This window comes from Nelumbo nucifera, chromosome 2, assembly GCF_055504915.1.
Source record: "Nelumbo nucifera cultivar China Antique chromosome 2, China Antique-T2T, whole genome shotgun sequence".
Taxonomy (NCBI): domain Eukaryota; kingdom Viridiplantae; phylum Streptophyta; class Magnoliopsida; order Proteales; family Nelumbonaceae; genus Nelumbo; species Nelumbo nucifera.
The window spans coordinates 694,005-708,544 of NC_142650.1; the positions used below are offsets into that span (position 1 = coordinate 694,005).

At 35.4% G+C, this 14,540-nt stretch overlaps 1 protein-coding gene across 1 annotated transcript; it reads left to right on the forward strand.

Annotated features, from left to right (window-relative positions):
* The first annotated feature begins 10,958 nt into the window (after window positions 1-10,958).
* LOC104588365 (pathogenesis-related genes transcriptional activator PTI6-like) lies at window positions 10,959-12,923 on the forward strand. The gene has a single exon (XM_010246249.3). The coding sequence runs from the start codon at window positions 11,712-11,714 to the stop codon at window positions 12,528-12,530; it is 819 nt and encodes a 272-aa protein (XP_010244551.1). The 5' UTR covers window positions 10,959-11,711; the 3' UTR covers window positions 12,531-12,923.
* Window positions 12,924-14,540: the final 1,617 nt, after the last annotated feature.

Here is a 14,540-nt window from a genome sequence, read left to right on the forward strand (position 1 = left end):
ATTAGTCAACACTTTCCAAATCCGAAATGCAGAAGAATTGTGGAACTATTGTTGAGAAAGTGAGAATTGTAGTTAGTAGAAGGGATGAGTTGTGCCACTTGGTCATTCTCCTTAAAATTGCATTTGTTTCTTACGATGCAATTAGATGAATGCAAATTGATTGTCAAGATAAAATAATCCATAAATTACTATTAGACATGCACTCACTTACTAAACCTCTACGAACTATTCAAAGATAATGCTCAAATATGAATGAATGACAGAGAAGGTAAAGACTATGTTGTGGGTTCTATGTAACTAAGTCGACGAATACTCTATTTATAAAGTGCTTTCAGTCACCCAAACATATATAGAGATGTGTTTCTCCAAAACAAGCACTAGTTGGAAGAGATATAAATAGAAGAGGAAGAAAACGTTTAAACATTAAAATTAAAACCGGTGATTAAGAATCAAACGACCAAAGAGGTAAAACAATATGGTGTGGTGCACGCGTACAACCGTACATTTGCCCACGCTCACTCCCCAACCTAGCCTAGCTTGACCAAAGAGGAAAAACAATATGGTGTGGTGCACGCGTACAACCGTACATTTGCCCACGCTCACTCCCCAACCTAGCCTAGCTTGACCAAAGAGGAAAAATAATATGGTGTGGTGCACGCGTACAACCGTACATTTGCCCACTCTCACTCCTCAACCTAGCCTAGCTTGACCAAAGAGGAAAAACAATATGGTGTGGTGTACGCGTACAACCGTACATTTGCCCACGCTCACTCCCCAACCTAGCCTAGCTTGACCAAAGAGGAAAAACAATATGGTGTGTGGTGTGTGATGCACGCCTATGGCAAAAGCTTCACTTGCACAATTAGATAATGGATTAAATGATCCACCTATAAATTTTGAAGTGCTGGGGATTTGTAGGGACCATCTCCCTGGAGGGATTTTTGGTCTCCTCTGGCGAAGATGCTCCACCTTGATGCTTCTAAGAATCCTTTCATCCCATATCATTCTCACCAATATACTAGAATCTAAGAATCCTAGCGATTTTGCTTCACAATAAAATCTCCAAACCTAGTTATATATTTTGGGAGACCATGAGAGATGGATGTTTCTCCGAGAAGGTAGTTAGATATGTAACTTGGGGTATTGGGTAAATTGATTGAAGGGTTCCACTATGATATGGAAAAGATATAATATCTGAAAAACTTTTGATTAATCAATTGGAGTCATAAACGTGATAGCCAATCAGGTGTTATTTATCAAAATTCATGGATAAATTTTAATTTATCAAAACTTTTCCCATACCATATCTTTTAGATTTTCCCTTGATTGAAGGTACATGCGGAAAAATGTAGAACTTCCACTTGCACGGTAGCTTGCCTTACACAAGAAGTGTTGCTTCCAAGTTTCAAGTTTCAAGTTTAATTTATGGAATGTGGTGGCCAGTGTGTAGGAATCAAGGAACAATAGAGGTAGAGGTGGGGAGTTGGTGTTGATGAATTTTGACTTTAATCTGAGGCCGGGCGGGGCGGGCTACTCCCCCATTCCACCTTTTATTTCGAATTGAATAATTCGAAATAACCCAAACTGAAATTTTTATTTGATTTTTGGTTATTTTGGTTAAAACTGAATTTTAACATTATATATTAACAAATATATATTATACATTGTATATAATAAATTATATATTAATACATAATATAATATATTTTACACATATTATATATGTATTATATGTTAATATATATTATAGATAATAAAGTTTGATTAATTCGGTTTTTTTGGTTAACTGAATTTTTAAATCTGAAAACCGAAACTAAAATTTTATAAAACCAAAATAACAAAAAACCAAAAAAAACCAAAACCAAAGTTTTCAATTCGATCTTTCAGTTTTAACCAAATAATGTTCACCCCTATATACGACACAGATAGGTATGGGGGTGTGGGTGGCGCTTGCCTTGTTGCCCTAAATTTAATTCTAATGGACCATGGAAATGGAGGGGAATAGGAGGAATGTCCTGTCTTGTGCCCTTCAGCCTTGAGCAGTCAACAGACCCATTAATTTCCATTTCTCATCAGTTGCAGTTGTGGATATTAACTTGGGAAAATTCCCGATTATTATCCTCTACTTTGGGCGTAGTGCCACTTTGGTCCCCGAACTTTAAAATACGACAATTCAGTACCCGAACTTTGAAAACATGACAATCCAGTTCTTGCTATTAACTAGATGTTAACCAGCCGTTAAGTGGCATTTGAAAAAGACACAAATGTCCTTCGAGTGATCTATTTTCTTTTCATCAACCATAAATATTGACAAAAAAATTAACAGTCTCAAATCCTTGCCTCGTCTATTCAAGTTACGATTACCAGAATGTCCACTCAAACATAATCCCAACTTTCTTGAATGAAAAATTCACTAACTATTTCCAAAGAAGTTGATAATTCAGTGATTGGATCTAAGTTGGGGCTCCTGTTTCCAAAGAACTTGGTTGGACCCACCTAGGGAGGGGGAGTGGCTATGCTAAAACCTTGCATAGAGACTTACCTCTATAAAGAATTTAAAAAAAAAATTGGTAGAGAAAAGAAACTACCCTAGGGTTTTGGATCGTGGTATCATCTCAATTTTCATTTCCATCATAGTTTTGTCAAAGTTGCTTGCTTTTTTTTCTCTTTTTTCTGCAATTTAACATGTTAAACCTTCTATTGAAATTAATAAATAGAGGCTAATTCTGACTCACCGAAGTTTGGGCAAATTAGAAACCATATGGAATCTTGCTTTCATAATTTGCAATAACTGATATTTTTACCATGAAGGGTGCCTCCTAACCTACAGAATAAAAAATTTCAATTCAATCAAGAAACTATTTGGTAAAGATTGGTGAAATTGTTTCATGTGCGCAAGATGTATCATGTATATTTTACTAATAAGACGGACCAAGGATATATTTGATAACAACTGAAATGATTGAACTGAAAAACTTATTACTTTGTCGTTTAGTAAATAAAATTTTAAAGTAGACTGTAAGCTCCTTAATGACAGATAGATTATAAAAAAAAAAAAAGTGTCTGTGGGTGTGTGGGTGCGGGTGGGATCCAGCAACATGCATAACAATATCTATCTATCTATCTATATATATATATATATATATATATATATATATATATATATATATATATATTGTTATCTTGCTATTTGATATTGTTAAATGGAACACACGTAGCTGACCCACTTCTGCAGGGTTTTGATTAACATAAAACAATTTGAATTATATAATATAAATATGCATGAAAAATAGCTACTACTTTTTTCTGTTTTAAATCTTCATAATGATAAAATAATTTCACACTGAATCGGTCTGTTACTTTTCAGAGCTGCAACCCGACCCGAACGAGATCGAGATGCATAATTGCACATATATGCAATAATTAGTAATTAAGGAAAGAATAATAGAAAATGGGCATTGATTAATTTAATTATGAAAGATCCGCTGGGGACCAAATCCAAAAACCAAAAAGTAGTTAGTTATTATGAGATCGGGTAGTTGTAGTTGTGGTTGGTTTGTTTAACTCTTAAATAAATAAGAGTAAATTGCCGAATTGTAAGTAGACCCATTGTTAGAATTAAAAAAAAAAGGCATGAAAATGTCTAAAATATTCATGCATTTATTTTTTATCAAAATGTTTATTTTTCAAATCTTCTCCTCATATGAATTACTAGCCCAAGTTCTTTTATTTTTTAACTTTTCAATCAATCAAAAGTGAAGTTACAATTTTAAATTCTTTTTTTTTTTTTTTGCACAAACGAGCTTTAGTAGTAATTGCATAAATATGTCTGACATTTTCATGTTTTTTGTTAGAGGATTCTTCGAGTCTACTTGCAACTGTATCAAAAAGTATAAAGGAAGTGGTTGCAACTACCAAATTTTAGAAAAAGTTTAAAAAACGTCAAAAACTTCAGAAAAGGTTTTAACAATTTATCCAATAAATAATACATATAATCCTCGAAGGCCTCTTAGCCCAAAGGGGTCTCTTCTTGTTGGTTGGTTAATTGGGTCCATTTGTTTTTGCCTTTTTGATTGTCCAAATTTCAACAACTAAAGATTAAAGTGTACGTATGTAGGCCTGTTTTATATTCTGCTGATTAATTAGAGTCACATCGCCACCCCGCCCCACAGCATATCCCAACCGTATATTAAAAATATGTTTCAATGATAAATATGAAAGATCTACATGTGGGGCGCTGATGTGATCTCGATTAATTATCCTTTAACAAGGGCAAGGGCGGGCTTTTAATTCGCCTTTGCAAACAATTGTTGTCGCTTCCGACTCTGGACCCAAAACACGCAAGATCGTGAACACTTACCACTTAATTGTTTCATTGCATATTTGCATCTCGCACCATCCAAGGGCTACTACTACGTTTTAGTAGTGATCGCAATGAACTGGGTTTTGGGAGGGATTTTCAGAATTTAAACCTTCTCAGCACATGGAAATACAAAAAACCAACGTTATAAAATAGGATCCGGAAACAGAACTGTTTTGGCCATTGGTTTTTAGGTCATCAGTCCAATTGCTCGGTTTAAATGGACGGCCCTGTTCTGACAGTAAAACTAAAAAAATAAAAAAGCAGTAAAAAATCATTGAATGAGTTGACGGTTTGACTGTCTGAATCAACGGTTTGTTGACTTTTTCAACGGTTTTTGACCAGATTCCGGGTTTTGGATAAAACAGAATTGATTACCTGGACAGTTCCTAGACCGAATAGTCCAACCGTCCGGATCAATGGCGGTTCAAAAACGTTGCAAAAAACACTCTACATTTGAGAGCGGACCGGTCAGGTAGGTGAATAAAGTCTAGAATCCGTATTTAATTTCTTATTATTTTTATTTATGTAAGTAAGAGATAAACAAAATAACATTGATAAATTTGGAAGTTTCATGATTGAAAATTCACTTAAAATTAAAGCATTATTAAATTCAACAGATAATATATAAGTTTATATACCTTGCAACAACAAAATCAATATGATAATACTTTAGTTCATTAAGCATTAGATGTATTTTAATAGATTCAATATACGAATCAAGAAGGATTGAATTTAGCTTAATATCATCCCCTACCGATATTCATGACTTTAGAGCATAAGAAAGTAAGAAAATACATCAAATTTATGATATTTATCAAGGGTCTAGTAGAAAATGGCAATTTCAAACTAGGTGGGCTAGTGTCTTTGGGCCCATTTTTCTGTGTCCACCCTATTCGCTCTCTCTCCTTTGCATCCCCACTGGTCACTTATCTCTCTCGCTTGCTCGCTTTCATGTTACTTGACATTTTATTAAATTTTGAAATAGATATGAACTGTATTTGTAGTGAGATGAAATCAAATGAATTTTTTGTTGTTACTTGGCCACAGATGAGAAGTTCAACAAAGCCTCTCTAACCTCTTTAAATAAGAGATTATGGTGGAAGAAAAAGGGTAAAGACTGAAATCCTCCCGCTCTTTTAACTTTTTATGTGATAAATTGATATGTTTAATTAGAATAAGACAAGATACATCAGCCAATGTTTAAATTGGATGTATTTGTTTCGGGTAGGACATGGGACATGGGTGGTAGATTCACTACAACCAAAAGAAATGTTACCATTGGTGATGGCCGTTATTGGTTTTAATAGTATAAATTAAGAGGGTGTTCGATAGTGTAATTATATTGTAAACAGGGATGAGTCATAATTTAATTTATCATTTATAGTATTTTTTCGTGAATGAGACATATTATCGGGTGCAGTGGAGTTAGGAATTTTCTTTTGGGGGAGTCAAATTAAACTAGAAAATGAAATAGAGAGTAGAAGAGGTAGGGTTTCAAGAGAATTGGGGTTGGAAAGTTTAGATGTATTACATATATAAAGAAAAAATAAACATTTTTTTTTTTATTTTGAGGGTTAGAGAGTGATCCTTAACATCTAAGTTCAAGTTCTTTTTTAGTACAAGAAATGATGAAACATCATTGGGAGATGTTCCCAATACATGACTGGGATGTGCTCTACGACATTGTGGGGCGCCCCCTTGTGGGGAGCTGATGTGAACTCTTATTTACTACATTTTTAACCCAACCTCCACTCAATGATAGTTTTAACTGAAAGTTTGGGGGGGCCAAGGACCCCCACCAATATACTTGGCTCCACCTCTAATGGGGTGGATAGTTTGAAGGAAAATTTTGATGTAACGCACCTGTGTTACATTGGTCCAATTACCCTCTTTTTATTTAATCATTTAACATTTTAATTTATATTGAAATTCTTTTTAAATTGTTTATTACTAAAGATAATGTTATAATTACAAATGTATTTATTTTATATTATTAGTAATTATGTATTGGTGTTTAATTTTATCCATTATTATTTCAAATTATTTTTGGTTTAAATTATGTTTTTTTATTCATGACCAATTGTGAAAATTATCCCCCAAATTATACATAAGATGTATAGAATCAACAAGTGTAATGTGAACCATTTCATACTACCCCTATGGATATAGACAATTTCTTTCTAGATAGTTTTGTTCATAGTTCAGAACAATTGTAGATAATGATATTGCATATATTGGTTTTTATCATAAAGTGTGATGTAGACTGATCCACGTCAATTTTTCATCCATGTTATAGAAGAAGAAATGAAGAGATGAGACGAGGAAGAGAAACGTGGGAGTTTAATAATCTATATCTTTATAATAAAGATGAATGTGTGAGGGCCAAAGACCTCACACCACAACTCTCACATGTAGGCCTCTCTACTCTCAATCCTTGCACATGTGCAGTTCCAAGTTTTTCAATCACCTTTTTTTGGTAAACCAAGTGTTTTAATTGCTAATTTTTTTTATAGCAAGTGTTTTCATTGCTAATTATTCTCATTTATTGGCATTTCTAATTACTAATGGTTGTTTTAATTAGGGGTGTAAATGGATAAAATTCGAATCGGGCCAAGCAATATCAATCTAAATTTGAATCCGATTAAAAAATTCGATTCAATATCCGACGAATATTGAAAATTAACATTCGAATTCGAATCCAATTAAATATTCAAATATTTGATTCGCTTCGAATTTGACTAATTAATTATTTTAGGTAATTAATAAATATATAAAATAAATATTTTATTTACATAAAGTACATAAATATATAAATTATTTATATAATTTAATTATATATATATAGATTATATAAAACATTTAAAAATTGTATATATTATATATAAGAATTAAATAATTGATCAATTCGGATATTTATCAAATCGAATCAGGTCTTATCAGAATCTGATTCGATTATGTCAAATTTCAAATTCAAAATCGAATTTTTGAATACTGTTGATACCCCTAGTTTTAATGGTAGAAAGCTTGAAACCTCCAATGGAGCCTATTCGAGCACCTTCCCCAAGGGGTAATCTTCAATATCAAGAAAAGGGGGAAAGCCCTCATGTTTTGTTTTGAGTTGTTTTTCCAAGTGTTAATGTTGTTGTTTTTTAACAAATTGTGCCTAGGATTTATTTTTGGTTTGAGAAAAGGGGGAAAGCCCTTATTTTTTTTTTCAGAAATTTCATTTTCTTTTGACTAACTTGTCATTGATGCTTCTCTTGTGTTAGGAATATGGGAGGTGCATTCTATATTAATTGATGTGTTTGGCGTTCATTGTTATTGGCTTTCTTGAGTCCTCTGAGTGGGTTGTTTGCTTTAGTTTTCTGGCTAAGGTTATGTTATTGGTGATTAGTCTAATTGCACAAGCTATAGCTAGTACATTCGAGGAAGGTCGAGATTGCATCAGCCATGGAAGGTCTGTCATTAGGTGGAATGGCAGCACTAGCTTCCAATATCTGAACAACTTGAACGGAGCTAGGGATCGACTTGGACTCACTAGAGCTTTCTTCTCAATATCTGATCAACTGGACAAATCAGAAGGGAAGCACTCGTTCAATTATGCACTGTACCTGAAACTTGATCCAAAATCATTGAACTGATCTATTATTATTTCCCCGCCACCTTCTTTCTTTTGATTTAATAAGTGGTTTTCTATTAGTTCAATGCCTTTTTTGGCTTTGTTAATTAGATGAAAAATTGGTGATTGTTTTGATGATTCATGCTTTTATATTTCTTTTTTTTTTTTTTATGCCAATACTTTTAGATTCATTGATCTTTGTTGGAATATCAATATATTATTAACATCCTTATGAAATAGTACACGTTGGTTTTCATGATTGTTTCTATTAGTTTCCCCAGGAAAAATAGTAGACCTTTCAACTTGTATTTCTGTGATTGTTTCTGCAAGATTTCCATGTTTTTACCTTTCAATTTCAATTCTGAAATTGGTTCATGTTAATCTGGAGAAAGAAAAAGAAACAAAAGGTTGTGCACTTTGTTAGACAAAAAGGAATTCCTGTTGGCTTGGGCTAATAGGGAAAGTGAAGGATCTGATATATTTTTTTACAGGGGTTAGAGAATTATTAATTTTTTTCATGTAATTTTTGAGTTATTAGATTATGGTAGTAGACACCACTTTTGTATAACACTGATGAAATGAATCTAATAATTTTTTAGCTTGATTAATACAAGAGGTTTTGCCTGTTTTTTGTGCCGATGGATATTGTTTCATGGTTTAGGTCAAAAGATCATTAACAAGTCATAGGAATGTACTTTTTTATGATTTTTGTGGGCAGTTTTCTTTGGAGAACCAGTTCAATGTTTTGTCCATCACTAGATTACAACTCTTTGTTTCGTGCATTATCATTAAAGCTAAAAGTGGCCTTACTAGTTGAACCATTCAACAATGTTATAATACCTCTAAATGATCAGTCTTTTTGGTAACCAAAATTCTCATAGAAACAGTTTGAACCAGGTGACTTATTTACTTGGTTGACTTGAATGAGTCGGGTCATAGGCAACCTCTGTATAGAAACAATCTAACTAAAGTTAACAAGAAAAGAAGAAGGCTTTAAAGGGATTTACTAACAAGGGACATGACAGGATCTATGGGAGAGGGAAACAAAAAAGTTTTTTGGGGATAAGAATCAAGGGAGCTTTTGACATCCTTTCACATGGAAGATGAGGAAGCATTAGGCCTAGAATGCTAGCTACTAGGTAAGCTAACAAGGAGTGATATAGATATAGACCCTAGACTTCATCAAATGCTCAACGAAATGTAAGATTAGTGCAAATGATGCATCATTATTCAAAATTTTGTATTGTAGAAGTGATAAAATTAATATCACCATATTTACGAAAATTTTAGTAAAAAATTTGATTCATTTTGTAATTTAAAGGAAATTGATTCTTTGTTTGTACACATTTTCGAATTGCAAGACTTAAATATATTTTAGCATTCAAAATTCTTTCTTGTACCCCTTGAGGATATATTCTTATTCCCAATTTGAAAATGCCTTTATGGTGAATTATATATATTGGAAAACCTATAAGTGCTATTAAGCAAGGAAAAGTAGAACGATAGAAGCCAAAGTTTGGTTATGCAAGGAAATTGTTCTTCCACAATTTTAAGCGGCACCAATGGCAGAGGTCCAGGAGTTTGATCTATGAATGCTTAATAGATATTTAGCTAATAATGGTTCCAAGCAAAATTAATGCAAAATAATAATAATAATAATAATAATAATAATAATAATAATAATAATAAAGGTTGCTAACCTTAGAATGATGAATTTGAGACCAAGAGCATACACTTGAAGGAGAATTTTACATGCAAGTGAATCCATTTATGTGATTTTCTAATGTTTGGAAGAAACATATAGAAAGTTCTTTTTCCATTTCTTAAATTTCTAATTTTAGGATTATCTTCTGTTGCATTTCTGCTATTAGAATGCATCTAATCGAACATTAACATGCATGCCTAATTTAAATTGCCTAAAGACAATAATTACTCATCTAATAGAAACTATGTATTATTATTATTATTTTTTTTTGAAATAGTTACAAGAGCAATCAAGTAATCACATATTCACTTTAATATTTATTAGGTTGAAATGGAAGAGGCATATGCAAGATCACCAAGTCTAATTGCTTGTAGTTGAAGCATGTGGCAGCTTTACTTTTATTTGACTGCTTTGATTAAAATATATCTGGATTCTATTTTATTTTATTTTTGGGGAATCTTCATTTACCCCCTTCTTAATTACAAATTTTTGCATAATTGTGCAGTTGAGAACAATGACACAAGGGAGGAATTGATGCCAAAACAAAGGGTTATTATGTCATAAATGGGGGGTAAGGTGGGTTTCAGTGAAATAAAAAATTCCCCTTTTATCTGTTTAGACAAGTATGCAGATTCTCAATGCTCAAGCGATCAAGCCATCATAATTTCTCCAATTTATATGGTATAACAAGTGAGTGGAAAAAGACATATTTTAGCCTTTAGTTTCAAGCGAACAGTCCTTGGTACCATCTACATGTTTAACATTTTTTTATGAACCTGATACCATCTAAAAAATGTTTTAGAGGATGATTAAATTCAAAATGGTTAAAATTAATACTTATAGTGTAGTGTTCACTAGCAACTTACAATATACCAAAACGCTAATAATAGATGTATTAAATAGAGTAACCCAGATAATATTAGTCGTGGGACGTTAATTTCCAATGGATCAGGGCCACGTGTCATATAGAGCTTGATACTGGGCAGCGAAGTTAGGGCAAGGGTTGAACTGAAGTGTGATCTGTGAAGTGCACGGGAGGAGACAGGAGAGTAGACTGTACTCCCCCTCACAAATCTGAAATTACATCCACCTCCTCCTCTACTAGGAGCTAGGAGGTGAATAAACCGCATGCCCCGTGAATAACAGCGGCTGCGGAGAGTTTCAGAAAACCGGACCGCATCCTAATTTGTCTTTGCCCTTTAGGGAGAAGTACAAAAAACACACGCACGATGCAGAATTCTGAATTCCAGCCCCTGTTACTACTAGTCCTCTGCCCCCTATAAACCACATCCTACCCGTGAATTTAACACCAATTCACGGTCAGGATGCATTTCCCTGTACTTTGGGGCTACATAATTCTGATCTGGGCTGATTGGTACTTCTCCTTTTTTTTATATCGTCTTTTACGTGTCTACAACCTATAAATTTGGTCATTCCTCCCGTCTTCTCTCTAGATCTCTCTCTCTGATATCTCTAGAGTCTAGATTCTGGCTGGCTGGCTCTCTGGCAAAAGGACAGGTAAACTGTTCCAAGTTTTAGTTCTTATTACTCGCAGATCAGAAGCTGGAAGCCAACCCTCATCTCCTTCGTTTACCCAGATTCCTTTTGCGTATAAAACTGTATCCACTAAAGTCTAAAGCCAAACACCCAGAACAAGAAAAGAAATCTCCATCTCTACTTTCTCAAATCATGCCCTCTGTCTTCTTTTCAGTTTTTTCCTAGTTTTGTGTTGCAACAAATATAGGTATTAGATGTAGATCTTCTTCTAGTTGAGTCCGCTCTACTGTTTCTCCTATCCTTTACATGAACAACAATCTCCTTCTTACTGTAACATAACTCATCTGCTGGACAAATCCGCTCCTAGCCTAGCTTCTTCTTCTAATTACTTCTCTCACTGAGTCACTGATATTAATCGCTACTAGTACACACACATATATATATATGCTTTAATTTCCCGTGCTTGCTTTGATGCCGTGTCCGAAACGGATCTCCCTCCAGTCCCGGTCGATTCGCCATCCTGTACGATGAATCCCACGTTGTGCAGGTGCCGGAACTGTCATTCCGAGTTATCATCCGCCCTGTGCCGATTGAAATTTTCAGAACATGTTGTCACAACATCTAAACTGCTTCAGGCCCATAAAGCCAACGAAAAATCGACTACTTCCGGCAGTTCTTCGCCGCAGACGTGTAGAATACGGCAGAAAGTAGTGAGAATAATCTTCACCGATGTCGACGCCACGGACTCCAGCGACGACGAGGAAGAAAATGAAATCCTGCGGCGAGTGAAGAGACACGTCCATGAAATCGGTATCGATGCAACTGCTAAAGTGGGCTATGAGGTGTCCGTGAAGAAAAGAAAATTACGGGTACCAGAAGAAGCCGATGAACATCGCCAGAAAAGATTCAGAGGTGTGCACCAGCGCCCATGGGGACGTTGGGCCGCAGAGATACGAGATCCGACACGGGGTAAACGGTTGTGGCTGGGGACGTATGACACGCCGGAGGAAGCGGCAACCGTTTATGATAACGCCGCCATTAGACTAAGGGGCCCCGACGCCGTTACAAACATCCCAACCTTCACAAGAGCAGAAACGGTCGTTAAGGGGGGTGAGTTGCTGACGGCCACGGCTACTTGTCCTACATCAGTGCTCCGTTATGACGGACAAAACTCATTGGACAGATTCGATAACGGTGACGTTGACGCTTTTGGATTTGATATCGACTTGCCGTTAACATTGCCCGACATTATATTGCCTAAGACATATTTTGATGAGGAAGAATTGGGGGAGATTGACATTGACATGGACGATTTCCCCCTCGAACTCGAAATAATCCGATTATGACATTGACGAGGAAGACCATATATTTTGCCTCGAAGTCGACGGCGTCATTATCGTCATTCTTTAGGGTTAATATGGTCAACGAATCGTAATTATCGTCGGTGAACGTTTATACTTGTATCTCGTGGTTGCTAGCCGATTTATAAGGCGATTTTGTCAGCGTGTTGAAACGATCTTTTGTGTATAATTAATTAATTTATGCATATTCATAAGAGTGAGTGGGAGTAGGGACAGGGGAGAGGGAGAGAGAAATAGAGGTGGGAGAGTTCGAGTGATGGAGGAAATTTGTAGTGTAGTGTGCATTCCTTGATTTCCACGCTTAGACGTGGAAAAGCAATTAAGCAAAGCTCTTGACTTTTATACTCTAATAAATAAGGAAAAATCTATCATTTATCATCTATGATGCCGGAGAGGTGACGGGATCTGCTCTTTACAAATGGGCGTCTCACATGTATATCCGGAGGCTTTGAGTCTTTGACCGATTAAAACCACTCCGTCTCTGTGAAGTTTGAAGTTCGAGCCCGAGTCGCTGATTAATGGTAATTGGTGGGCTTGACCTTCACCTTCACCGTTGAAAATGCTCTTATACTTACTTGGAAGCCTGTAAATAAAACACGTGGGTCGATAATTCATGTGCTGACGTGGTAGTTGGCGGAGGGAGCAGATAATACTGGCTGTTGACTGCTGGAGCTGGGTTTCAGTGGGTAATGAGTGATGAGTGATACTGATGGGGATGGGAGTGAGTGGGTTAGTAGTCATCCCATCCGCGCTCATCACTGGGACGGTGGGACCTTTTCATCTTTCAATAAACGAATAAAAGAGAAGGATGAGGTCGGTGTGAAGCGCCTGTGTGAGGAGCAGATCCGGAATAGGAGAGAGACTATCTCTCTACTACTCCTCTACAATAGTCTACCCTATCACTCAGAATTACAAAAGTAGAGCAGCGTAAGATCTTATTATAATGATGGGAATAGAATTTGCAAACTCAAACTATTATGCCAAGGAGTACAAATATAAATATGTACAGGGTAAATATATACAAAATTTTGTATTCTATAAATTCCTTCTAAATTGAGTCTTAGGTTATGTTTGATTGTAATGCAAATATGTACATCATATATTTACCTATTTTTCGGTTCATTAATACAAATACAGTTTATATTTTAAACCATTTTTTGCATTTATCTTGTTTGTTTGAAAACAGTGCAAAAGTATGAGCCCTAAATACTCCAAATATCATATACTTAATGTCTTAATTTTGATCAAAAAATTAATTATCAAGAGAGCACAAAATTATATCCAAAAAATAGATATAACATTGCTTTCTTTTTAGAGTACAAAAATGCATTTTTGCTCTAATAATCATTACTTTTTTATGCATAAATAAACGCTCACAAACACGAACCAAAATATATAAATACTCGGATTCAAAGTTTGTACACTTATCCCAAATTATTATTTGGAATATACGGCCACCGCCACCGTGTTTTGTACACTTGCCAACTGGCGATGACAGTGTGAGTGTGAGTGTGACATCCTGACAGCTGCTGGATCTACAGCAATCGCGAGTACCTAACCTTAATCTAACAAGTAACAACCTCTTGGCTCTTGGCTCTTCTTAGAATTAAAGTTGTTACAAAGGCAAAGCAATGTATCACAGTTAACACAAACTAGGTAGAGAGGAGCCTCCCCTCCCCTCCTCATATCAAATTCTTTGTATATATCGTTTGTCGTTTACATCACAAATTCACAACACTGAAACACAAATACACACAGACCCTCGATCTCCTCTCGATCGGTAAAAAGTAAAAACCTACACCTACTACTGGAGGCGGTGCGGTGGCCGGTCGGGACTCGGGAGAAGAAAGAGTCAAACCCAATAATGCTGTATTGTATAATGGGGTGGTATCACGTATCAATCATGTATGTGGATGTGGCCATGTGGGAGGGCAGGGGGGAATGGGTCCCACACCACATGCCCCAGGATCGCCCCATCCAGGCAAATGGCGAAGC